We start from the raw sequence: 27,428 nt of genomic DNA, 5'->3' as shown, positions 1-27,428 counted from the left end.
GAGATCAGGCCCTAGAGAGAAGTGGCTTACTTGCAGGTTCCTTTCTGGAGAGGTTGATCCAGTGAGTCGCCACTGACTCATGACCTTCCTGGACAAGTGCCCTCACATGGTCCAGTGAGAGCGGCAGAGTCGTCAAAACCAGAGTTACAGATGAATACACACAAGATGGAGAGACTTAGGTGAAGTTTTAAACATGAAAAACAATTATGTACCCTCTTGCTTAGGAAATAAGTCATGCCGGTGAAGGATAATGGTTAGCTCAAGAAGGATGGGGGAAGACTAGAGGGTTTATAACCAGGCTGGGATAGGCAGGGGACTTCAGCCATGCTGTTTATTCTTAAGCTGTGTGTGGAATATGAGTGTTGAATTATTTTTTATACATTCTTATGTCCTTTGAAAATTCTTACCTGAACCAAGGCATCATGCCTGGCACACAGGTGGCCTTTTTTTTTTTAATGTGTGGTTTTGCCCAAGGTTTTCAGTTAACCAGCCCTCAAACTTGTGGGTGCCCACTGTTTACTACATGTAAACTTTCTCCATGGAGTGCTTTCAGCTCTAACAAGCAAAGTTCAGAGGGTGAAAACAGAATCCCACCCTGTGATGGAAGCTTAAGATGAATGTAGATAAGCCTGGGGTTATATCTTAGCACATGCGCTACAGTTCAGATTTCATTGTATAGGCAATTAAATTCTCAAGGAAGAATAGTTTGAACTGCTGCTGCTAAGTCACTTCAGTTGTGTCCGACTCTGTGCGACCCCATAGACGGCAGCCCACCAGGCTCCCCCGTCTCTGGGATTCTCCAGGCAAGAACACTGGAGTGGGTTGCCATTTCCTTCTCCAATGCATGAAAGTGAAGAGTGAAAGGCAAGTCACTCAGTCGTGTCCGACTCTTCACGACTCCATGGACTGCAGCCTACCAGGCTCCTCCGTCCATGGGATTTTCCAGGCAAGAGTACTGGAGTGGGGTGCCATCGCCTTCTCCAGTTTGAACTAATTATTCATTTTAGCAAGGTGACTGTGACAACAGGCCAGAGAGAAGACCAGCTGGCTTTTGCAATAATACAGAAGTACTGCCTGCTAATTTATTATTATTTTTTAAATTTATTTTTATTTTTGGTTATGCCACATAGCATGCAGGACCTTAGTTCCTTGACCAGGGATTAAACCTGTGTCCCCTGCAGTAGAAATGTGCAGTCCTAACCACTGGACTGTCAAAGAATTCTCTCAAATTAAATTTAAAAAGCAATGTATGGTATGAGGTGAAGAGAAGAGACTGGCTGAGTAGATACTGAAGCTGTGTGATTGGCAGAAAAGTCTACTTAGTCTACTTTTATATGTCTGAAATTTCTCATTAAAAAAGGTAGGCATCTTATAGAAATCATAAATATACACTGACAAGTAAAAAAACCTTAATTACCAGAATGGATAGTTTGTCTTGGGATAGTTTTTCATAAATGAATAAAGGGCTGTCGCTTCATATAAACTGGGTAAAAGATAGGTCCAAGGAAACTAGCAAATGATACAGAAATATATGTTGAAGAGTTCTAATAACATTTCATTGTGAAAGACTGAGAAAAAGCATATCTAAATTAACATTTAATATGCTTTTTTTTTTTTTTTTTTACCAGTTTTTATTTTTTTGGGTAACTTTCTACTTTGTATTGGGGAATAGCAGATTAACAAGGCTGCAATATTTTGGGGTATTTTATATGCTTTTAAATGTGTACAAATAATATAGTTGTAGATATTGTGGATATTTAACTATTTTCGCCATGCAACTTAGCTTGTGGTCTAACTAATCAGAACGTTCAAATCTTCTCATTAGGAATATGTGGTCTTATCTTTGGGAAGGTACTGCAGTATGGGATGGGTTAAACTGACTACAGCCATGTGATTTTACATGTCGTTGAAAATCACCTGTGTGTATATATATATATATATCTCTCTTTAAATGTATGTGTATATATACATACATACATATGAGGGTATGGCAGCCCACCCCAGTATTCTTGCCTGGAGAATCCCATGGACAGAGGAGCCTGTTGGTTAGTCCACAGGGTCACAGAGTTGGACATGACTGAAGTGACAGCATGCACACATACCTATATATATACTCTATAAGAAACAATAGTGTGGTAAGAGTTGAGTGGACAGTAGGGTGGAAGTGTTTAGACATGAAGTATCTCTCTGCATAAGTGAAAGAAAGTGAAGTCGCTCAGTCGTGTCCGACTGTGACCCCATGGACTGTAGCCTGCCAGGCTCCTCTGTCCATGGGATTCTCCAGGCAAGAATACTGGAGTGGATTGCCATTTCCTTCTCCAGGGGATCTTCCCAACCCAGGGATTGAACCCAGGTCTCCTGCACTGCAGGCAGATGCTTTATCCTGAGCCACCAGGGAAGCCTGGGTTAATAAACCATCCGGGAGAGGAAGTGGGGAGACTAGTGCTCACACTGGGGATGTGTTCTCCCTTCCAAATCTTTGAGCACATTAACACTGGACTTTGGTATCACAAATTTCCTTTCTTAACAAATCGTCTAATAATTTTTTTTTTTTAAAGGCTGGGATCAAGCTTCTACTAAAGAGGCAAACCAGAAGGGAATTGTGTCTGAAGACTGAGGGAATGGTCCATTGTTTAGGACTCCACACTTTCTCTGCTGATAGATCCCAAAAATGGTGTGGCTTGAGGTGGGACCATGGGTGAAATATAAAGGAATACAAATTCACTGCTATCCAGGCTCCACTCTATTTTGTAACAGACTTTTGCTCCAGCTGTTATCCACTCTGGCAGTAGCCCCCAGCATCACACATCCAAGTTCTCCTGGTTGCATGTGGGCCCATGACTCACCATCTGCCTGATTTTCTTCTGCAGTATCCTCTCTGGCTCCTTCAGAACACAACTGAAACTCCTATCTCCTTTATACTGGTCCCTCCTCTGGCCTGTTGCTCAATCCTATGAATTAATACATCTTGTCAGGGAATGTCAGTAAGTCCAGGCAGGCTTTTCCTATCCCCATTTCATCTTGCAAATCAATCTGAATCACAAGTTTGCTTTTGGACTCAGGGGAGTAACTGAAGGTCATCTGGTCAACCTTGATGTCAGGCCACATGACAGCTCTTTGGCATCTTGAGAAAATGTCACTGCCTCTAGCCAGTGCTTTTAGCCAGGTGTGGTCCCAGGTCTTTAGAGACTCACAGTTCCCTTTAAATCCACCATGAAGCAGGCAAAGAGCATGGGTTCAAGATTGTTTTTATTTTCAGAGCCTGCAACAGTTGGTTAGCAATGCTAGCTGAGCTGGTATGATCTGAAGGCCATCCCACCTCCCTTTTCAGGCATTCAACCAACAGAATCCCTACAAACAAGATTGGAAACCAATTCAGATGGGTCTCAGTGTGTGTGGGGGTAGAGGCCTTCTGTTCCCCTCCTCCCCATATACTTTTTCTAACAAGATTGTTTTATAGTCGAAAGCAACTCAAACCCATAACATAGCAACCAGTCATCTCCAGTATCACTGATTTCCTCCCCACCCCCAGAACAGGAAGCTGAGGCAAGAGGGGAGACTGACTTTTGAATATAAGAAAAACTTGGCAACACCCCGGTGGAGCAGAGATGGTGAGGAAGCCAGCGCCTAAGGGTAGGGATGAGCAGGCACCAAACAGCCCTGTCCAGAATCAATCCACTCAGCCCCAGCTCCTTGGGAGGTGTTCCTTTGAGATCCCCACTTCTGTGGGGTGAGATGAGGGACAACTGGTGATGACCCATCTCTCCCTGTCCCTCAAATTAAAACATGATAAACTCCAAGTTGTACCTTCAAAACCCACCACGCTGCTGCCTCCTGAGAAACACACTCTGTAGTCATCTCTGCCAGCACTCACTCCTTTCTAATGCCCGGGACTTCCAGCCCTTCTCCCCACCCTTGGGGGGCCCAGCCAACACTGATTCCATACTCCTTGACTCATAAAAGGGCTATTTAAAAAAAAAAAAAAAACAGAAGCTGTCAAAGAGTATCAGAGTAATGAAGGAATACACTCAAAAGTACACTCCCTTCCCTTATCCCACAGAGCCCCCCCATCCCTGCCCCCTGACACTGGGATACCTATTCTATACGTTCCAACACTGACTTGGGGGTATCCCCACGGAAGCTGCCTCCAGTGCTTTCCTGATCGTGACTCTTGCCCAGTGACATCACAGGGAGCTGGGGTGAGGAAGAGCAGGGTCACTCCCCCCCGGAAAGTCTCAGGGGCCTTCGAGGTAGGTCTGGGAGATTTAGCTTATGTCCTGAAGCCAAGCCTGAGTCCGGTGCCTGCTCCCACCAGTGTCTCAGTCCTTGGCTGTAAATAGCAGCAGCCCCAGTACTGCAGTGCCTCCCGGGGGAGACAGACAGAGCCCCTTGTTCTCTGTCCCACAACTCACATCCCTCTTCTTCCCCCTCCTTTATTCTTTTTTTCTTTAAAAATGAAAGGCAGAGGTACTCCCCGGGATGATAAAATCCTACCTAGGATGGCAGTATTCTAACTGAAAGAAGCAATTAAATAAAAGTCTCCAGGAGTTGATTTTTTTTAAAAAAAAGAAAAGAAAGTGATTGGTGAAGTTGAATAAATTAATGATGTGGGCTAGCCCACAAAGACCTGTGCTTCCCGGGCCGTCTTTGGTGTCTGGCCAGCAGCGTCTGGCAGTCTTTTCTCCATCTCTCCCCTCAGGAGACAAGGCCAGTGCCCAGCGAGGCCGCAGGAGGCCCATCCAACCATGGGGGAGGAGGAGGCAGAACGCCTTGACTGCTGCTCGGAACCCCGCTGCGGCACATGACAGCCTTGGCTGAGCGCCCTGCTGAAGAAGGACGTCTTCCAGGGACGGAGAGGCAGCGGGAGGCTCTGGGCTCCAACCTCGGGAGGGTGGGAGGTAGGTTTAAGACGTGGAGGCCTCCGCCTTTCTCTCCAAGTGTCGCGCTGCTGGCCCCTTTGCTCAAGTTTCTCTGCAGCAAAGAGGGGAGTGGGGAGGGCGGGGAGGCTGCCGCCACCTGGCCATGAGGCCCTCAGAGCTTCTTCAGGCGGCTGTACATCTCCCTCTTGCTTTTCTCCCCAGCCCAGGTCCGGCTCTTGGTGCGGAATTTCTTCAGGTCTTCTTTAAAGTCCTCGTGGTGCATGGGCCGGTAGCTGGGGGGCTCGCAGTGAGACTGGCGGGAAGACAGGACAAGATCTGGGCACAGTGGCCTCCCACGCACACTCCTGCTCCCTCCCTGCCGGGAGCCACAAGGCTCTGCTGGGGTAGGGTGGGGGCCGGTTCTAGGCCCCTTCTGTGCTCAGGGCAAACCCCCAGACCCTGGGTAGGAAACAGCCATGACCACCAACTAGGGGGTAGTGAGGGGTGGCCTGTGCCCTCCAGAGAGTCCATCTCACCTGGCATTTCAGGAAGAACTCCTTGTATCCGCCCTTCAGGACATACAGCTCTGGGTAGTGGAGTTTGGGGTACTCGTTACTGAGCCGATCCCTCTCTCTCACGTATCGGCACCTGTAAAGGAGAAGGAGAGCCAGAGTCTGATTAGCTTTGCATGGTCAAAGCGGTGCTTCTTACACATCTCTCCAGCTTGACCTGCACTCCTGCAAACAGAGCCCAGATGTGATTTCCTCTGCCACCCACGACCCTCAGAACCCTGCTCACAGCCAGTTCCAAGGCCTTGTCTTGAAAGGCGGACAATCTCCTCCCCACTTTCCAAGTTAAACAGTGTCTTGATTCCCACCTAGCGTCCTCTCTGCCACCACCACCACTGATTATTTTAAATCTGAAGTGATGCTTTATTGTAGCTATACTTCCACTTATTTTGGTATAAAATTTATCTCTGTAGTAAACTATAATAGGGCCTTGGTCATAAAAGCTTGTGTATTAGCGGGGGCAGGCGGCGCAGTTCTTTTCACCTCTAGTGTGGCAATAACCTGAAAGTAACATAACCCCCTTCTGTGCGAACATGGATTTGACAAGTGTTTGAAAGCATCATGTTAAGTTTTGCCGAGAAGACATCACGCTTTTCTGGTATTTGCATAAGGAGTCACCACACTGTCCCTGAAGGATGCCACCTGAGAACAGCAGCCCCACAAGCAGAGCTAGGGGCAGTGGGGGAACAGAGAGAGCCAGAGTTCAATTCAATATAAAGGCAGGCTGAACAATGGGCCGAGCCCAGCAGTGTCCAGGACTCACTGAGGAGTGGGGGTGATGAAGCAGATGCCCGATCCCTGGGGCATGCTGCAGAGGGAACACCAGAGTAATAGGCTGGACTGGGGAGGCCACAGAGCCCTTCTAAGCCCTTAACAACGACCGTGGTGCAACCATTGGGTCGAACCTAAAACTACACTCCAGGAAGCAGTTCATGAAATCAACTGACTGCTCAACAGGTAAGGATTTAAGAAACATCTGTTACACATGAACGATACTCAGCCCACTCACATGCGAGGGCCGCGCTCAGAAGAGAACTCGCAGTGGAACACCACGATAACACGCTTGCCATCCGTAGGTACGATAGGCTTCTTCAGTAAGAACTCTTCAACCTCCTCTTCCATGTGCAAGTTCACTGCACCCTGTGAAGACACCAGAGGCTTAGGTCTCACGCTGGCACTAATGATTCTTGGAGACTGGTCTTCACATGGGTGCCTCAAGATTCTGTTATGCCTGTGCGCTGTATGAGTGGCATATGTCAATGTAGGGACTTTCATGGCCTTAAGAGAGTGGCAGACCCAAACACTGTCTTTAAATTACCTCTTAGTGTATTTCAACGGGCTTCCCAGGTGGCACTAGAAGTAAAGAACCCACCTGCCAATGCAGGAGACGTAAAAGACATGGGTTCAATCTCTGGGTTGGGAAGGTCCCCTGGAGGAGGGCATGGCAACCCACTCCAGTCTTCTTGCCTGGAGAATTCCATGGACAGAGAAGCCTGGCGAGCTAGGCTCCCCTCATGCAGAGGTCACAGAGTCGGACACAATGAGGCAACTTAACACACACACACAATGTATTTCAACCCAATGGCTTTCTTCCTGGGCAAGTTACACATGAACTGTTCCAACACCCACTTCACCAGACAGCTTAACTCAACTATAAACGTTAAGAGGCATCACTAGGCCTGGCCCATGTTGCCAAAGACTGGCTTCTCCTCACAGGTTCATGCCCAGGCATAGAAGTCAGTGGGTTCCACCTCGAAATCCCCGACGGTGATGGCGTGGGGGACAAAACAGGGCGCGGTTTGCTGTATGATTAGTGCACACCAGGGAGCATTCTTTCAGTGCACCAGGAATCAAATGCCTTTTACACCCACTGCCTCTTTTTACAATTCTCATAAGCAGCATGTGAGCATTATAACAAGCAGCCAAGAATCACCCCCTCCTTTAAAAATAAAAATAAATCACAGATACTGTCTATAGGGCTCCTGCTATGCCTCCCACAGTAGCAGAGCTTACCCACAAGCCCCAAGAATCTATACCTTGATGTGGCCTCCCTCATACTCATATGGGTATCGGCAGTCGATGATGACAAACTCTTTAATGAGGTTGGCAAACTTGCCATTCAAAACAGATGTAATCTGTGGAGAAAGAGCCAAGGAGAGTCACCTCTGGCTGCCAGGAATGACTAGATCCCAGTATCGCATGGGTGGCAGGTCCCCAAAGGATAACTTACAATTTCTGGAGAGATGTATTTTAAATCCTGATGCTTTCCAGCAACAGTATGAAAGAGGTAACCCTTAATAAGAGAAAGAAATACTTAGCAAATCTGAAAGCTTATAAAGGCAACGCTTATAGTGCTTGCCTTCCTGGTAAAAGTCAGCTTATACAAACAAACAAACATGAATCTAATAGAACGTACTGGTTATTTGTGTAAGCACTTCATTAATATCCTAAGACTGAATATTCGTATGGCCCTATGAGGCACATTATCCCCATTTGTAGATGTCAAAACTAGGCCCCTTGCCCAAAGTCAGCCAGCAAGCAAGCCAGACCTGAATCCAGACATCTCAGGTGAATTCCTTTATCACCTGCTTTTGTCGGGAACCCTCATGTCAGCAGCCAGACTGTGCACACCACTTAAAAAGGACACAGCGAGGAATGACTTCACTGTTTACTGAGCACCTGACTTTTGCAGCACGGCGCTGGAGGAGACACTGGAGGTGGAATAAGTGAGACCCACCCAGCCTTGAGGGGGGAAGATGGGCACACCAGCAATTACAAGAGTGACTGGCAGAGTCTAGTGTTCACCCAACCCTGTGGTCATGTGTGGGGTCATTTCAACAACCAACCAATAGCTTCAATTCAGACGCAAGCTTTTACCAGCGAGGACACACCACACCCAGGTCTTGGCCTGCTCTTCCCTTCAGACTACAACTGTCTTCTATTTTTTTTGGCCATGCTGGCATATGGGACCTTAGCTCTCAGACCAGGGATTGAACCCGCGTCCCTAGTGTTGGAAGTGCAGAGTCTTAACCGCTGGACCCCTAGGGAAGTCCTGTCTTCCCACTTATCTCTCCTACCTGGCTGAAATGTCTAGCCCAGCCCCAGAGCTTCCCCAACCACCTAGCTGACATAACTCTTTTATTTCTTAGTCTAATGCTTACACTGCACTGATGTTTACTTCAATTACCAGGTGGTACATGTCCACATGGCATGTCTTACCACATGTTAAGTGTCTTGAGGGAAGGAACCCTGTCTTGTTTTGGAATCTTTGCCTCACACATAGTAAGTGTTTCAGTAGATGTTAGCTACATTAATATGTAAAAGACTGGTCTGGGGACCTTCAAGTTACACATGGCTAAACAAGTTACTACTGACACAGGAAGGTGTCACATTTGACCACAGCACAAAGGTGGATAATCTGTACCAGGCCATCAGCAGACCTTCCTCTGGACCTCCCTGGCGGCATTTTCCCACAAGGACCATGCTCCTCTGGACAAGCGAGAAATTTAGTCTCCATCTGGGACATTCTAAGATGACTTTCTTTTTTAAAAATTAATTAATTAATTAATTTAGCTGCACAGACTCTTAGTTTTGGCACATAGAATCTTCAATCTTTGGCATGCAGAATTTTTTTATTGTGGTGTGTGAGATCTAGTTCCCTGACCAGGGATTGGACCCAGGCCCCCTGCATTGGGAGCATGGAATCTCAGCTGCTGGACCACCAGGGAAGTCCCCTAAGAGGACCTTTTGACATACAGACTTATATACAGTAAGGCTAGAGTTTCATTTCTGCTTCTTTACACTCTTCTGCAGCACTGTTCCCAGAAAGACTGGTTTTTGGGTTGGTGTCCAGGCTTCCTACGTGAAACCTCTGATCAGTACCAGTAAGGTCTACAGTCCCCAAGAAATGGAGGTATACCAGATTATGAATGTTTCCTTATTTTTTTTTAAATTTCAAACTGTGTCCCTTCAGTGGGGGTTGGAGGGGAGGCTACATAACCCAGGAGCCACTTCAGGGGAGGAAGGCTGGAGGGGGTGTTAGGACCTCCCCCGTCCTGCATCATAATGCAGTTCTGCTTGCAGTTACCTTGGAGAAGTCTCCTATAAGGTCCCTTGGGTCATTATCCAAAATGTTCTCAATGGTCCCTTTTGGGGAAGATGCTAGGGATAAAGACTGATGATGTAGAATCTGTAACAAACCAAAGGTTGAGAATGAGACCAGGCTTTAGAATAAAGGCTTTCTCCTTTTTAAAAATGGAAGATTAAAATTAGTTTTAAGTCTACAAAAAGTATTTCTCAGCTCTACCCACTGAGACGCTCCAGGGGTACAGTACGTACCCCTTTGTCAATGTGTTCCCTAAATACTACAGTTGACCCCTGAACACAGAGGTTAGGGCCACCATTCCGCAGCTCCAATTCAACCAGCTACAGATCATGCAGTACCATAACATGTGTTTACTGAAACCAGAGCTTTCTGACTGAATCCAGGCTGGGACAAGAAATGTACAAGATAAACCTGGAACACCTTGTCATTAGTAACAAGGAAGTGCTCATATTTCAAAGAGCATGTCAAAAGGGCTAATCGTGGGGAAGTCGAGATGTCTTAAACAGTACACAAAAAGCACTAAACATAAAAAGACTGGTAAATTAAAACATGTTTTAAAGAAATCAAGAAATTCTGTTAATCAAAACAACAAGATGAGGTAAGAACAGGCAAGCCAGAGTGGGCAGATAAATAATTCATCTCAATAAAAGATTCATCTCTTAATACATAAAGCATTCTCACAAGAGATAACCCAATAGAAATATGGGCTAGAAAGGTGGTTGGGTAATAGGAAAATCTAGAAAAATGACTATCAGAGAAATGCAAAAAAGTTACTACACAGGGTTCCCTTTGATGGCTCAAGTGGTAAAGAACCTGCCTGCAATGCAGGAGGCACAGGTTCGATCCCTGGGTTAAGAAGATCCCTTGGAGGAGGAAATGGCAACCCACTGCAGTATCCCTGCCTGGAAAATCCAATGGAGCTGGCGGGTTACAGTCAAGAGGGTCAAGAAGAGTTGGATACAACTTTAGCACGCACATGCCCATGCTACACAATCCCCAGAATGGGTAAAAGTAAAGGGATGAACACCACCACATACGAGACTCTCACGCTGTTGTGAGTACAGCTGGCCCTTGGTATCCCTGAAATTGGTTTTAGGAGGCCCGAGGATGCTTATATGGAATGGCACCCAGTACAGCTTGTGCTCAGTAGCCATGGGTTCCCAAGTCAGTTGAAGGGAGACCCCAGATACAGAGGGTTGACTGGACAAACATTTTGGAAAGTTATATGGCAGTGTCTACTAAAGCTAAACACATGCCTAGCCCAGGACACGGAGTCCACAGGAAAAATGAAAGTGCATGTTTAGAAGAGAAACAGCACATATACCATCAGCTAGAATGCTTGATGAAGACAAGATAAGTCTTTTCAATAAATGGTGCCGGGCAAATGGAATAGTCACATGTGAAAGAATGAAAATTAGGCCCCTATCTTACATTGTTCACAATAACTCAAGATGGAGTAAAGACTTGAGACAGGAAACTGTTAAACTCCTAGAAGAAAACACAGGGAAAAAGTTCCTTGATGTGGGTCTTGGCAATTTTTTGGATCTGACACCTAAGGTACAAGCAGCAAATCAAACTAAAAAGCTTCTATCCATTAAAAGAAATGATCAACAAAATGAAAAGACAACCTACATACAGAATTGGAAAAAAAATCTGCAAACCACATTATCTGATAAGGGGTTAATATCCAAAATGTAAGGAATCCATACAACTTAATAACCCCCCCACCAAAAGAAACAAAAAACCTCCCAAATAAACCAGTTTTAAAAACAGAAAAGGATCTGACTAGACATTTTCCCAAAGGTACACACATAGCCAACAGGGACATGAAAGGATGATCAATATCCAGACTACAGTGAGATATCACCTCATGTCTATAAGAAAGACTGTCATCAAAAAGATAAGATGGGGCTTCTCTGGTGCTCAGTGGTAAGAATCCGCCTGTCAATGCAGGAGACATGGGTGCGATCCACAATCCGGGAAGATCTCAGTGTGCCTTGGAGCAACAAAGTCTGCGTGCCACAACTACCGAGCCTGTGCTCTAGAGCCCGGGAGCTGCACCTACTGAAGCCCGAGGGCCCTAGAGCCTGTGCTCTGCAACGAGAAGCCACCACGATGAGAAGTCCACACGCCACAACTGTAGAATAGCTCCTGCTCACTGCAACTAGAAAAGTCTGAGCAGCAACAAAGACCCAGCACAGCCAAACAAGGAAAAAAAATAAAAAATCTAATTATAAAATGAATCACTTAAAAAAAAAAAAAAGACAAGAGCAATTCCCTGGTGGTCCAGTTAGGATTCCACACTTTTACTGCCTAGGGCCTGAGTTCAATCCCTGGCAAGGAAACTAAGATCCCCCAAATCCGTGGAGTGGCCAAAAAAACAAAAGACAAGAAACAAGTGTTGATAAGGATGTGAAGACTAGGGAACACTTGTACAGTATTGGTGGGGCTGTAAAGTGGGATGGCTGCTATGGAAAACAGTATGGACGTACCTTAAAAAGTTGAAAACAAAACATATGATCTAGCAATACCACTTCTGGGAACATATTCGAAGGAAATGAAAACACTAGGTCAAGAGATATCTGCACTCACATTACAGCAGCATTATTTATAATAGCCAGGACATGGGAAAAAGTGTTCGCTGACAGACGAATGGATGAGGAAGCTGGGATACACATTCACACAATGGATTATTATTCAGCCATACAAAAAGAAGGAAATCCTGCTATTTGCAGCAACATGGATGGACCTTGAGGGCATTATACTAAGTGAAATTGAAGTAAGTCAGACAGAGAAAGACAAATAAGTATATGACATCACTTATACAGGGAATGAAAAAACAGAAAACACACAATGCTAACCACTACCACAACCATCAGAACAAAAATCAAACTCATAGAAAAGGAGATCAGATATGTGGGGTTACCAGAGGTAAGCAATGGAGGCGGGGGGCCAGATGAACGTGATCAAAATGTACAACTTCCAGTTACGAGACAAGAACCAGGGATGTAATGTAAGACATGATGACTACAGTTAGGTCAGATGTATGGTGTATATGAAAGTACTTGAGAATAAATCTTGAGTTCTCATCACAGAGAAATGAACTAAAATACTAAGTGACAACGAAAAACACTGTAATCAATGTTGCGAAACAAATCTAAAGTAGTCCTAAATAGGTCAGGACACAAGAAAAAAAAAACCCAACCAAGGGAAAAAAGCTATGGCCCTACTCCAGGACCCAACAGCAAGTGGGGATCTTAGACTTCCACACTTGCCCAGCTGTAATTAAGTGTCCCAATCTCAACCTCACTGGGATGGTGTTGGTGGAGGTCTAGAAGGGAGCTTGAACTTCCCACTCCTGCCCAGCAGCCATGAGGTCTGACCTACCTAAGTGGCACATCAAGGGAGGCTGAACTTCTGTCCCCCTTTCCCTGCAGTATCGGAGTACTACTAAACAGCAGTTACACAGCCTCATAATATCCAAAGTACACAGACACAACTGAAAAAAATCTCTTGTCATATCAAGAACCAGGAAAAATCTCAACCTGAATAGGGAAAGACAATCAACAGGAAGCCACACCAGACACAGATGCTGGAACTACCTGACAAGGATTTAAAGTAGCCATCATAAAAATGCTTCAACAGGCGATTCTGAACAAGACTGAAACAAATGAAAAATAAAAACAGCCAGTCTCAGCAAAGAAAAAGAACCAAACACGCATTTTAGAACTGACAGATATAACATCTTTGAGTGAAAAAGAAGCTGCAGAACTAACCTCCTGGGGCTTCTCTGGACTAGCTGCCTCTTCCGGACTGGCCCCAGCCACGCTTTTCCTCCGCTTCCTGCTTCCACCTGGGGACTCCTCTAGTGATCGGTCTGGTCTTTTCAACATTAACCGGATGGTAGAGCTACACGACGCTGAAGGGGAGTCAAACAGCTTGCAGCGATTGCCCTTTGGGGAAAAAAAGAGACCCGTGTTTCATTAAAATACATTGATTTGAATGGTAAAGAGGACAGACCAAGGACTTCCTGGGATGGTTTAAGATCAAGCCATTCTAAATTGGGCTTCCCAGGTGGTGCTAGCGGTAAAGAACCTGTCTGCCAATGCAGGAGACAAGAAACTGGGGTTCAATCTCTGGGCCAGGAAGATCCTCTGGAGGAGAGCATGGCAACACACTCCATCTAGTATTCTTGCCTAGAGAATCTCATGGACAGTGGAACCTGGTGGCCTACAGTCCACAGGGTCGCAGAGTTGGACATGACCAAAGGGACTTAGCACATATCCTAAATTAGGAAACAGACACTGTCCATTTATCTAGTCCTTGGCACAGAGAAGACACTGAGACCCTGGTGTTCACTGAACATGTTCAAACCTGACACTGGATACAAATGAGGAAGACTACCTATGCCCTGAAAAGCCTACCTTCTGCACAGGGTCCTAAGAGTCAAAGGGTTCCTGATAGTCCCCAGCAAGTGTTACCTTCCAGCCAGGGCCACACTTCTGGCTTCCTCTTCCCCTCTACTTTATTATTTGCACCTTGCTCGAGCAGCTTGAAGAGGTTTTAACAGCCCCCCTAAACCCAGAAAGGTATGAGGCAGCTGGATTATACCATATATTAGAGCCAGTTAAGGGCATAAAACAGAGTTGAGTTTGAGTTTGCAGTGGGCAGGGGTGCCTTCAAAACTGTTTAGAAGTCATTCTCTCTGCTTGGCTGTTTTTCTTTCTGGACTATACCAGAGCATTTTAAATTCAAGACTTACAAAGCCAAAGGAAATACAGGAAGATGTGCTATAGTACTACTTTTGAGGACTACTTTCTCGGGGTTTGAGAGCAGCCAACCTGACTAGTGGTAGAGACAGTCTGACTTCAGCAATCTAAACTCATCTCAGCCCGTTCACAACTCAGTGTTCTCTGGCTGGGCTTTTCCTTCTGAACTCGGTATCCTTTCACACACATCCTGTGCCCCTCTCCCTCCGTGAAGCACTCCCTTTCCAGCTGATACTAACATTTCAGTGTCGCCTCTTCTTTTGAAATGTTCCTGATAGCTTGCAGCAAGCGTGTCCCAGAGACCAAGGGTTTTCCGCTTATTTTTCTGAAGTTCATTTTAATAGGATGTTGTTCAGAAAAGCAAGATTACAGGTTTTATTTTTGTCTGTTTGTTTTTAACCTAGAAGAGCTGGAAGCATTTTTGGAAAGAGGGTCTACTGCTTTCAGTAAGGTCTCAGAGGCCTTGTAAGCTCTTCAAGGGCAGAAACGCCAGCTCTGACTCAGCCCTGGCCCTATGATGACTCCACTATGTCTGTGAAACTGCACTGCTGTGAAGGGCCTACACATACTGCTTCATGGTTTTTACATCCAACTTGTAAAACCGAAAGCCATTTCCTAAGCATTCTCACACTGTATATATTAATAATGTTATCTTTCAAAAGGACTTAGTAAATCTGGTCATACCATTTTACTGGGGTGGTCTAATCTCTCAAAGCTTTGCACATTAATCTACTAAAATATGTAAGTGGCTTCAAGACTGCAATAGTTCATTTGTTCCACATTTATAGTTCAGGGGCATGGATTAAAGATGTATTCAGCGTCTATACATATACCTAAGAGTGTATAACTGTATGTGTACTATGATAAGAGCTCACTTTCCCTGGATATTTACATACATGAGGATGTATGTAAAGGCATAGCCTTTGAAAGTGTCCCTGATGGAAACAGATGTCTGTAGTCTACACAAGTAGGTGGGTATTAAAACAAAACAAAACACCCTTGAAAAATCAGCATACATCAACACCAGGAAACACTAGTGACCAGTCAAATAGGCCCATAGGCTCAAACGCAGAATCTCAAAGGAAACAATTTAGATTCCTGTCACTCCCTCCAGACACACTGGAACTTACTAGGTTACTAGTTCTTCTCATGACAAGGGGAGCTGTCCAGAGGCTGGCCATGCAGGACGGGGTCTCTTCATCATTCTAAACAAAGAAAAACTGTGTCATAAAGGTCCAAAGGTCCATTAGAAACAACATTAGTTAAAATGCGTTAGATTTCTTCTTGCAGAATACCAGAAAGGCGTGAATAGGAAGTCTTCTAAGGGTTAATGCCTCCCCTCTCCACAACATTTTAAGGTCAAGAGAGTAAGAGTGATGCTATCTGAGCATAGCCAAGGGAATGCCCCCTGAGGGGCCATGAGGAGCCACTGGTCTCCTCAGCTTTACATCACATGGCAGCTATTCTTTCAGTCCCTGATTCATGTCCTTCCAGGAAAAAAAAAAAAAAAAAAAGATTGTCAGCTCCTGCAGGGGAGGAAGGATCACATCGGTGTTTTCTTTGGAACACCTCCATAGAATTTAATCAGGCTAGAAGCAGAGTCTCAATAAGTTCCCAACAGATGAATAAAAGCATCAGCCACGGCTTCCCCTGGTGGTCCAATGGTTAAGAATCCTCCTTGCAATGCAAGGGACACAGGTTCAACCCCTGGCCTGGGAAGATTCCACATGCTGTGGAGCAGTTGAGCCTGTGGACCACAACTAAAGAGCTCGTGCTCTGGAGCCCACGAGCTGCAACTACTGAAATCTATGCGCCTAGAGCCTGTGCTCCACAACAGGAGAAGCCACCACAGTGAGAAGCCCGCGCACCGCAACAGAAGAGTAGTCCAGCTCACTGCAACTAGAGAAAGCCCGGTGCCGCAACCGAGAACAAATACAGCCAAAAATGAATTAAATAAGTAAATGAAACCTTAATAAAGTATCAGTCGGTTGGGGGATCACTGTTCTTTTTCAGATGACGGCTCTCCAGGGAAAGTTAGTAAAAATGGATCAGAAAGCACACACTCACACCATACCTTCAAATTGTCTCCATCAAGAAGATCCATGAAGCCATCATCCTCATCAGACAAAGTGGGAGTCACAGGTGACTGGGGCATAAAAGGAATGGAATTCCCTGGTTCATTGCCATCTCTTTCATTTGAGGAAAGCTAGAAGACAGAATTCATGGCTTGTTAATAATCAGCTTTGATTTCTCTGAATGGGTTACTAGTTTTTATGAGGAAAATATACCATATTCATTTTAAGAAGTTTTAGCAGCTACAAATCAAAGGAAAAATAAGACCTAAGATTATAAATGAACTGATATCCACACACAGTTCTGAGTCGAGTCAGGCCAGGTAGCCTTCACAAAGAACTCTCCCCAGGAGCAATTCATCTCATGGTGGGATCTGGGGCTAGCCTCCAATGAAGGGCAAGGCTTGTTTTTTCTGAGGATTATTACTGGTGAACAGGGATCAGCATGAGGGTAGTGACATGATAATCTGCTAAAATAAGGAGGGGTGAGAAGATACCAAGTCCCTGTGAAGACCACAAAACAGACTAGAGAAATGTTTTTTGTAACTCCAGTTCTGACAGAGGGATATAAAGTCTAGAAAGTTCTAGAAAATCCATCCTTGTTCTTTAGACTCGCAATTTAAATGACAGTTGCTCAATCTTAACTGAGGAATTACTTGCGCCAGACACTGGGTGTGCTGCTGTGTGCTTATTTGCTAAGTCGTGTCCAACTCTTGTGACCCCATAGACTGTAGCCTGCCAGGCTGCTCTGCCCATGGGATTCTCCAGGCAAGAATACTGGAGTGGGTTGCCATTTCCTTCTCCAGGGGATCTTCCCAATCCAGGAATCGAACCCAGGTCTCCTGCATTGCAGGCAGACTCTTTACTGACTAAGCTATGAAGGAAACCCTGTTTTCAGACTGGGATATAACCTTTTATGTATAATTCCATTTAAGCCTCACAACACACTAAAGGTAGTTAATCCTCTATTTTCCATTTTTATTTAACAAATCAGGAAACCAATGCTTAAGAGAGGTTACCAAGATTACACCGCTCACTCGTTTGACTGCAAAGTCCAAGCTTTTCTGCCCCTTATACTCTCCCTAGGAGAAACCATTCCTGGAGTCAAAATAGAGTATATCTCATTAGGCAATCCTATCTTGTTTTTTCAGTAAAACTCCCATTATAAAATGATTTTCAGGGCTTCCCTGGTGTTTCAGTGGTAAAGGATTCACCTGCCAGTGCAGGAGACACAGGTTCGATCCCTGATCCAGGAAGATCCCACATTGCCTGGGAGCAACTAAGCCCATATGCCACAACTAGTGAGCCTGTGCTTTAGAGCCTGGGAACTGCGACTACTGAGCCCACATGCCAATTACTGAAGCCTGTGTGACTGACAGACACGATCTTCTCTGTCTACAAGAAAAGAAGCCACCGCAATGACAAGCCCGCACACTGCCGTGAAGAACAGCCCTCACTCTCCGAAACTAGAGAAAAGCCTGACCAGCAGCAAATACGCAGCACAGTCAAAAATAAACACATAAAATTATAAAAATCTTAAAATATATATTTAATATAGAAAATTTATAAAATCCATTCAAAAATCTACCATCTAGAGACAAACACTGTTAATAATGAATTCTTTTCTAGGTACTTTTCACAGATAATAAAAAAGTCCAGAGATAGATTTTTTTCCTCTTCTATAACAGTAAATCTCTTTGGGGTGGGGTGTGAATGCATTAATCCTCAAGTGACTCTCAAGTTTACTGAGTAGCCTCTTTACTGGCTGAACCCGAACCTCAGGCCCTAAGCCAGACTGGAAAGCTGTATTTTCAGATACAAGTTTCTGGGAAAATGTGGAAACCGAACATGGTCATTTTGCTCAAGTTGGGCCTCTCTAGTCCACCACCGTCAGATCACCAGTAGGAAATCGGGACGTAATGACCATCTCTGACAAACAAACAATCCTGGGACAAATACAGTCAAATAGCCCTGTAGGCAATGGGTTCACTGGAATACCTAATAGTTCTTAATAAACCAAGTTTGGTAGAAATCATGCGCTCGCTCCAAACAAAATCACTCTGGGAAGTACCTCTCAGCACTCAGAAAGCAAGTTTTCAGTAGGACAGATAATCCCACCATACACACATTCAGAAGAATGACCCACGATTGACAAGGTCAAATATGCTTTGCTCGAGTCCAGTATTTCAAACACACCACCTCTCACCCTGCTTCTTCCTGTCTGCTCTCCAGACACAGCAGAAACACCGAACATTTGAGTCTCAAAACATGTGAGTTTCAAAAGACAAAGTCAAGGTAAAGACAGCTAGAGCTGTTGCAGGGTCTTTAACTCCAGATTGCGGAGGCTTTTATCTTCCCATCAGGAACTCCCAGGAGTACAAAAGCACATACCATCCGAGCTGGGGCGGAGTTCTGCCTCTGTGTGAAGACATCTTTACCCTCCTCCAGTCCGTGAACATGTAGGCAGCCTCGAGATGCAGGTCTTATTGGCTTCTTAAACTCAAAGACTTGCTGCAAGACAGTATACATGAGACATCATCCACTGTCTGTGAAAACCAGCCCTAGGGTCTCAGCTATAGCTCTGGAAGGCAGGCAAGAAAGCGGGTACTGATCACCTGTCTCCAAACCCATGTCTCATCTAATTCAATGGATCTGTATAATTAAGAATTTCAGGACTTCTTTGGTGTTGCAGTGGATAAGAATCCGGCCTGCCAATGCAGGGGACATGGGCCCTTCAGTCTGGGAAGATTCCACATACCACGGAGCAACAAAGTTGTGCCGTGCCGCCACATCTACTGAGCCTGCGCTCTAGAGCCCACAAGCTGCAACTACTGAAGCCCACAAGCCCAGAGCCCGTGCTGCACCACAGGAGAAGCCCCCACCTGCTGCAGCTAGAAAGCCCGCATGCGGCAATGAAGACCCAGCAGAACGAAAAATAAAGTAAAAAAAAAACACAAAAAGTATTTTAAAGATTCTGTCAAAAGCTAACTTCTCTAATCCAAGTACTAACCAGGTCTGACCTTGCTTAGCTTCTGAGACCAGATGAGATCGAGCACGTACAGGGTAGCATGGCCACAGACAAAAGCTAACTTCTAATAACAGAACTTTTTTCTCTCACCACAAACACTTTATTTTCTAACAAACACATGAGTATTTGCCAGGTACACAAGACAGAGTTAAAAGTAAATCAACAACAACAACAAACTAAATCAACAGCTTTCTGTCAATTATACTTCAACTAAAAATTTTTTTTCTGAAGTCTAAAGCAATTTCATTTCAATATAATTGAACAGGAATTGAAACTTTTCAGTCTAGACTTGTATTTGAGGACTTTATATTTTCCATTTTCTTCCTACCAATAGGAGACAATTAAGTGGAAAACATTTAATGTTGTTTTCCATAATAAAAGCAATGAAGAAAAAAACTAATGGCAACATAACTGTAGCTAACACTGCTGTACGATAAGATAGCAAATCCTAAGAGTTCTCATCACAAGGAGACAATTTCCCCCTTTTCCTTTCTTTTTCTTCTGTTGTATCTATCAATATATGAGAAGATGGATGTTAGCTGAACCTACTGCAATCATTTCACAATATATGTAAATCAAACCATCATGCTGTATGCCTTAAGTTTATAGTGATATATGTCAAGTATTTCTCAATAAAACTGGGGAACAAAAGATCCTTTTAGTTTATTCAACAACATGGATGAATCTCACCTATTGATGAGTGAAAGCCAGAAGTGATAGAACACATACTGTATGATTTCATTTTACTTAAAAGTTTAGAAACACTCATAATTCCCCCTCCCTAAAATATCCACTTAAGAACTTGTCAAGCACAGGTAGTATCAGAGTATTTACTTGCCCACACACACTAAGTACTTTCAGTGCATGAGCTCATTTATCCACCCAGTCATCCCCATTTTACAGATGAGGCGACTAGGCCTGTAGGTTAAGTGATGTGCCTAAGGTCTGGCTTCCCAGACGGGACAACTCCAGAGCAAGAGCTCTTTAACCTACGTACGCTATTTCCCCTTCAGAATGAAGCCATAAGCAGGCAACCCTGGGAGAAGCCAAGCTGGGGGTAAGGGGATGGGGAGTGTGGGAAAGAGACCAGGCAATAGTGTAATAACAGCTTTGGACTCTGGTTAAAAGCACTACACAGAGGCAGACTTAGTGTTCCAAGCACTCGACAGGAACTCAATTGTTCTTTCTTTACCTCCCTCAGGGCACCCTGTTGCCAAAGGAATCATTAGGAAAGTTCATGGAGGCAGTAGGTTCTGTAAGTAATAAGTCCAGAAGATTCTAAGTATGCGTTGTAGCATTGCAGTGGAGGATGAAGAAGGGGAGAAAACAGACATGGAAATACAGTAAGAAAGAAGACAGGGAAAGTTGAGCTGATGCACTGAACTCTGCCCTGTGCACAGCACCCCAGCAGGTTTGAGAGAACCCAGGCCAGGGTGTTCCTGGGCTTTTGGCTGCCTAACTGCAACTCACCCTCTAAGCTACCATTTCAGCTACCCTGAGATTCCCTGGGATTTGTTGGCTTTGTTCTTGAAAACACTGTCAAGAAGCCTTTTCCTAAACTTTTCACTCATCCCACGGTCAGCACAAAGAGGCAAGGAAGGCCTGCCCAGACCCTTCCACATAAAGTGTTCTTGGATGTAATTCCCCCTAAGAGCCACCTTTTGAGCAACTCCTACCTGCCAGGAACCATTTTAAATGCTTTTCTACATTATCTCATTTAATTCCAACAACAGTCCTACAAGGGAGTGCTACTCCTATTTAAACATAGAAGCCTAAAAAAACAGCTAAGGTCACAGCTAGCAAGCAGTAGGATTCCAATCCAGGTTTCTCTGACTCCAAATACCATCATGACTTTGATAAAGGTTGAGTCTCCCAGAAGACAGCCCTGCTACTTCTCCATCAGCCACTTGTGGGTGTGAGCTCTGCCCCTAGGCGAGCAGGTTAATGCTGCACTCACATTTTCCTTGTTCTCATCCTGGTCAATCAGCTGAAAGACATCATGGTCAAGAGAATCAGAATGGCTCCTCTTCAGAGCTGGGCTACACCCCAAGAGCTTCTGCTGTCAAAGTGAAAAAAGGAATTAGGGTACATCAATGAAAATGGAATGGAACCTCAGTTGTAAAAGGGAAAAAAAAATGGTGGTAGGTTAGGGAGGCTTAGCTCCTCACAGTGCAGTGGATAACCAGTCAATGTGACTAGGACTCTATGGCTTTACACCTAACTTCACAAGATCTACACAGCACTCTCTGCAAGGACTCAGGTACCAAATCAACCCCCAAATAACATCATTTGCATAAAAAGAACCCCCTTCCTGGTTGGAAAAGCCCTCAAGAGGCAACCATTATTGAAGCTGCTTTAGGTAGAATGTTTTGAATGTTTATGAGACAAAGTAAGGAAAAGTAGTCTGTCTAAATTAAGGTTTATGATCAAGATTACTGGTAGCTAAGGGGCAGATAACAGTTATTAGCTCCAAAGAAACAAGGGAACTAACTTACAGGTAGGGAATTTATTCTCCTCATGGGATTTTCAAGGCTGCAATGAAATCAGAAAGTAAATCATGAGAATCGAGCAAGGAAAGTGGTATTCATATTAGTAGATGCATAGTGTCTAAACTACCGTTTGATGGGGTGAGGGGAGCATCAAACATATTCCTGTTTGAGGCAAGATGGAAGAATAGATTTCTGAAGCTGTTCTGTTTTCACAAGCAGCCCCATAACTGGGCTTCTAGTGAAAAAAGCCCGGATCATCTCTTAAAATATACACCTTCTAGGGAGTTCCCTGGTTTTCTAGGGGTTAGTATTCCAGGCTTTTACTGCCATGGGTTGGTTGGGTTCAATCCCTGGTTGGGAAACTGAGATCCTACAAGGGAGGCAAAACAAACAAACAAAAAAACCAAAGTTCTCTTAGGACAATGATGTCAGGAGACAGAGCAAGGGTTTGAGTGATATTAGAACAGAACCCCAAAATTACAGCTAAAATAAAGGAAGGGAAGTTCTGAAAAACTGCTGACACAAACTACTCATCTCAAAAGATAGCAGACTTTATAGGATCCAGGAGTCTTAATCAGGACCACTACATCCAGAGCTTCAGTCCAGAGCATGAATAATTTCATTCGAAAAATTATTTTTCTAAGCACAAACATTTAAAAGCAGTGAATACATACTTTTCTTTACTATCCAAGGGCCCAGGAGAATCCAGACAGAAGCCTGTGTAGGGGGGAAAAAAAAACAAACACACCTCAGACTTTATTGTTTTGGGCTTCAAAATCACTGCAGATGGTGACTGCAGCCATGAAATTAAAAGATTCTTGCTCCTTGGAAGAAAAGAGTTACGACCAACCTAGACAGCATATTAAAAAGCAGAGACATTACTTTGCCCACAAAGGTCCATCTAGTCAAAGCTATGCTTTTTCCAGTAGTCATATATGGATGTAAGAGTTGGACTATAAACAAAGCTGAGTGCCGAAGAACTGATGCTTTTGAACTATGGTGTCAGAGAAGACTCTTGAGAGCCCCTTGGACTGCAAGGAGATCCAATCAGTCCATCCTAAAGGAGATCAGTCCTGAATATTCATTGGAAGGACTGATGCTGAAGCTGAAACTCCAATACTTTGGCCACCTGATGCGAATAACTGAGTCATTGGAAAAGACACTGATGCTGGCAAAGACTGAAGGCGGGAGAAGGGGACGACAGAGGATGAGATGGCTGGATGGCATCACCGACTCAATGGACGTGAGTTTGAGTAAACTCCCGGAGCTGGTGATGGACAGGGAGGCCTGGCGTGCTGCAGTCCATGGGGTCATAAAGAGTCGGACATGATTGAGCGACTGAACTGTAACTGTAACACCACTTATTCATTAAAATAAGTACATAAAACTACTAGTACTGTTTCTTTAATGCAGTCAACAAAGGTTCATGGCTTGGACTTTTGCCAGAATTGAAGCTGAATTGCCATGATTGCGAAAACTTCATATTTGCACAAGTCTAAACATTTTCATAGTATATCTACTCATGCTTTCCTCCTTGCAAACACCATCTTGGATAATAGGCTATGAGGAGACAGAATTTAACCAAACCTCATGACTTATTTACAAAACAGAAGCAGATTCACAGACTAGAAAATAAACTTACAGTTACTAAAGGGTAAAGGGGACAGTGCGGGGGATAATACTACTATATACAAAATAGATAAAACAACAAGGTTCTACTACATAGCACTGGTGACTATATTCGATATCTTGGAATAACCTACAATAAAAAAGAACTATATATGTATAACTAAATCACTTTGCTGTACACCAAAATCTAACACAACACTGTAAATCAACTACACTTCAAAAAAAAAAAAAAAGAAAAAAGGTCTTAAATCATGATTATTAATTCAGTTAGAGGTTACCCAGGCTAACTTTCTGTGATTTCCAACTATGGAAAGGACAAGTATTTGTTTCCTGGAATAGTTTTTTGTTCAAATATTTCATATCCTGTCAGATCATGTACATAATTCAGGGGGTTGGAAAATATTATTATGTCCTTTGACAAGCAAGCATTTATTGCCTTCAACAAGATAACACCAAGTGAGGTGCTCAACTCAAAGGCAACAGAATAAAGGAGATGCTGCTCAGCTGGCCCAGAGCCATCAGGGCCTGCCTAGCACACACTTTTCCTCCACGATGTCTAAATAATCATACAAGAAGTTAGGTGTTAGTGCTCCTGGCATGACACTCTTCCTTGCCACACTGCCACAGATGACAATCCTATCCCTGGTTCTTAAGAAGCTTACATCTTAAGACTTTTGCTCTTGCAGTTCTTTACTCTAAAGCATCTGTGCAAATAAACCTTGCCCCAACACGAACTTTGTTGTTGTTTAGTGGTTAAGTCGTGTCTGATTCTTTTGCAACCCCATGAACTACAGCCCACCAGGGTCCTCTGTCCATGGGATTTTCCAGGCAAGAATATTGGAATGGGTTGCCATTTTCTTCTCCAGGGGAATCTTCCCAACCCAGGGATTGAACCCACATCTCCTGCGCTAGCAGGCAAATTCTTTAACACTGAGCCACCAGGGAAACTAACATGAACTTATGGTTAGAATAAAGATGTACTGGCAGTTTCTCCAGAGCAGGCTCACTGAAATAATTTCATTATACTTCCAATAACTTGACGCAGAATTTTAACCAATAAGATTTCCTGAATGCCACTTAAAGAGTGGTATGGTTAATTTCATACTACTACTCATCTTCAAGACCAAGCATAAACCACCTCCTTGCAGCCACTTGACAGTTTCCTCTCTTCATAAACTGCCACCGGGGCTCCTTTGTACTGTCCTAACAGGTGTCTGTCACTCAATGCCAGACTTCTGCTTGCTACCTTCACTCACCAAACTGAGTTTCTAGGTGAAAGCACATGTTCTAGCAAATTTCAAGCACTGCTCCCCACAAGGCAGACAAATGATAAAAGACTAAAAGAATACCTGAATCAGTTGATTCGGAGGAGCCCATTCTCTGCAGACTGCTGTTTTTCACCTCCATGGGTTGTTCATACTCACTGAAACCAAGAAAAGTAACTCACAGGAGATAGCCCATGACAGGGCAAGGTGCCATACTGCCATGAACCATCATTACTTCTAGGCCACACCACAAAACACTTAGGCCACACAGAACACCCAGTTAGCACTTACGTATAAAAGGAGATGAGAAAAGAGTAGGTTGGCATTGGTCACACTGCAGATAGGAGGAGGACAATGACTATTGGACTACTTCCTGAAATGAGAGCATGTGTTCTAGGTACAGAGCTAGGAGCGGGAATGAACAGGACAAGTTCCTGCTTTTCAGAGATTGGAAAAGACATGTGCTTCTTTAGAAAATGGGACGTCCAAGACTGATGAGAAAGCAGCTTTACCAAAAAACAAACAAACAAACAAAAAAAAAAACGGTGGGATGCATTTTTTAATAAGGAAAAAGTGCAGGAAAATTTTAGGAGTGGAAAGCTGAGTTAAAAGACCTGGTCTTAGGAAAGCATGGGGCTGGGTGTGGGGGGGGGGCGGGGGGGGGACACAGCAGGAATATGCACGAGGCGAGGGATTGCGACGATTTTCGCAAACGCAAGGAAAGAAAATGCCACGTCCCTTGCCTGAGAAGGAAACAGAACTCACAGAAAGCTAAGATAACTACGAGGTGGTTCTGCAAAGGATAGAAGTGAGCGACTAGGAGGGCCTGTTTTTCCCCGTGGAGGCAGATTTCAAAGAGCTTCGTGGAGTAAGGACAGAAGAGCACAGGGCAATCTAAAAAGGGGTGGCGAAGGTGGGGAGCCCAGGCGTACCCCACCCCCTACCCGGCCCGTCTCGGGGCTGAGGGCGGCCCCGGAGGGTCCGAACGGCCTCTCCCGCCCAACATTCGGCCTGGGGGGAGGGTGCACATGGCGGGTCCCCGTCGGTGGGGCCGCCCCCGAGCGGCAGAGAGGCAAGCGCTACCCTCGCGGCCGGTTTTCTGGCCTGATCTACCCGAGAGCCGTCTGGCAGGCCAAACGCCTGAGGCACCGCTCCTCGGTCCCTCCTCACCTGCCCAGTCCCTGCAGCTGGTCCATGGTGACCGTCAGGTTGGTGACAGGCGACAGGCCCCCGGCGGCTGGCGTGCCGAACAGCGCCTTCACGACGGGCTGCGGTGCGGGCGGGGGGCTGCAGGCGAAGAGCAGGCGGCGGCGGTGCGGGGGCTCCGGGCCCAGTTCCATGGCGGCGCCGGGCCTCCTAGGGATCCCGCTCCCTCTTCCTCCGCCTCCGCCGCGCCCGCCCCGCCCCGCCGGCACTGGCCTCGGCCGCGCGCTCCGCAGCCGGCGCCCGCGGGTCAAATACAAACACGACCCCGCGGTTCAGGGATGCGGCTGCCGCGGGCAAGAGGCGCGGACAGGCGGGTGTCCAAACTCGGCAGGCGCCAGCCACAGGCGCGGGTGCGTCCCCTCACTCCGCGAGGCTTGCGGGCGGGGGGCGCCGGCAACCTGAAGATTAAATCCAAACAAACGGAGCGCGTCGGGGAAGGGGAGCGGCTAGAGCTACGAGGCAACGACCCGGGCTCACACTCTTCACTTTTCTTTCACTCTCTTGCCCGGGAGTGCAGACAACCAGGCCGACATTCACCTCCTTCCCGGGCCGTCGCTGCCAAGGAGGCCTTTCGCGGTAATAGCTGCTCATTGCGGCCTGCCGCTCCCCCGCCCCCCCCCTTTCCTAGTTGGCGCCAAACGGAATCCACCAATCAGTAACCAACTTCTCCTCCTCGCACAGGAATGGCAGCTAGGTTGGACCAATGAGAGGGGAAGAAGGAAGCAGCTCGCGGGACACTGCGAGGCCGGCCCCCTCTCAGAAAGGGGCGGGGCCTAGAGGGGCCCTCCGAACCCGAGGAGCTCAGAGGTCAATGAAAACTCCCAGCCGACCCTGCGAGATGCCGGGAGAGAGCGGAAGGCCCCTCTTGATGCGTTGCATGGTGGGAAGCGTAGTTCCCACAGCGCGCCGGAGTGTAGTCGGCTCTTACCGCGTTAGGCCAAAGCCCTCTCGGCCTCTATTCTGTGTTCCACACGCTGAGGAAATGTGGAGCGTAGAAAAAGCTGTTCGGTCCCCTCTTCCGCTCCGGGCCTCCAGGCCACAGTTTTATCACGAGAGAGAGAGAACTGGATGACCCAAGGAGTGCGCCCTGCCTCACAAACACAGGGCCCAACTCTGGAGCACTGAGGCTCCTGTCCAGCCGGCTTTCCTGGCCTTGAGCTGCTGATTACAAGACTTAACCCTATGGCCTGCGTTGTGGGCCTCGGCATTGTTTGCTGACCTCTAGTTTAGCTTTGGTATATTTTCTCAGAACCATTTCCTTCTCTCGCACCCTTTCTTGCTTCATTCGGAGTGCCTGGATAAGCAACACCTGGTGGTTCAGTGGTAAAGAATTTGCTTGCCAATGCTGGAGGCTTGGGTTCTACGTCTGGGTCCAGAAGATCCCCTGGAGAAGAAAATGGCAACCCACTCCAGTATTCTTGCCTGGCAGGAGGAGGC

General features: G+C 45.6%; 1 protein-coding gene across 3 annotated transcripts; it reads right to left on the bottom strand.

Moving 5' to 3' along the window:
- Positions 1 to 3,232: 3,232 nt before the first annotated feature.
- Positions 3,233 to 26,580, bottom strand: CDC25A (cell division cycle 25A). 3 transcript variants are annotated; one of them, XM_055557569.1, is made up of 15 exons: positions 25,956 to 26,580; positions 24,870 to 24,943; positions 22,566 to 22,608; positions 21,898 to 21,934; positions 21,360 to 21,461; positions 18,766 to 18,885; positions 16,377 to 16,508; positions 15,433 to 15,507; positions 13,310 to 13,486; positions 9,516 to 9,617; positions 7,659 to 7,721; positions 7,465 to 7,563; positions 6,438 to 6,568; positions 5,396 to 5,507; positions 3,233 to 5,172 (listed from the first exon to the last, which is right to left on the bottom strand). In XM_055557569.1, exons 1-15 carry the CDS (start codon positions 26,123 to 26,125, stop codon positions 5,032 to 5,034), a joined length of 1,578 nt encoding a protein of 525 aa, XP_055413544.1. In that variant the 5' UTR covers positions 26,126 to 26,580; the 3' UTR covers positions 3,233 to 5,031. The 3 variants fall into 3 exon arrangements, with proteins under 3 accessions (XP_055413544.1, XP_055413545.1, XP_055413546.1); XM_055557570.1 differs by having other exon boundaries at positions 21,360 to 21,458; XM_055557571.1 differs by lacking the exon at positions 18,766 to 18,885 and having other exon boundaries at positions 16,377 to 16,448.
- Positions 26,581 to 27,428: the final 848 nt, after the last annotated feature.

The sequence above is a fragment of the Bubalus kerabau genome, chromosome 20 (genome assembly GCF_029407905.1).
Source record: "Bubalus kerabau isolate K-KA32 ecotype Philippines breed swamp buffalo chromosome 20, PCC_UOA_SB_1v2, whole genome shotgun sequence".
Lineage (NCBI taxonomy): Eukaryota > Metazoa > Chordata > Mammalia > Artiodactyla > Bovidae > Bubalus > Bubalus kerabau.
The sequence above is the reverse complement of the archived record's forward strand: the minus strand, read 5'-3'. Positions and strand labels throughout refer to the sequence as shown.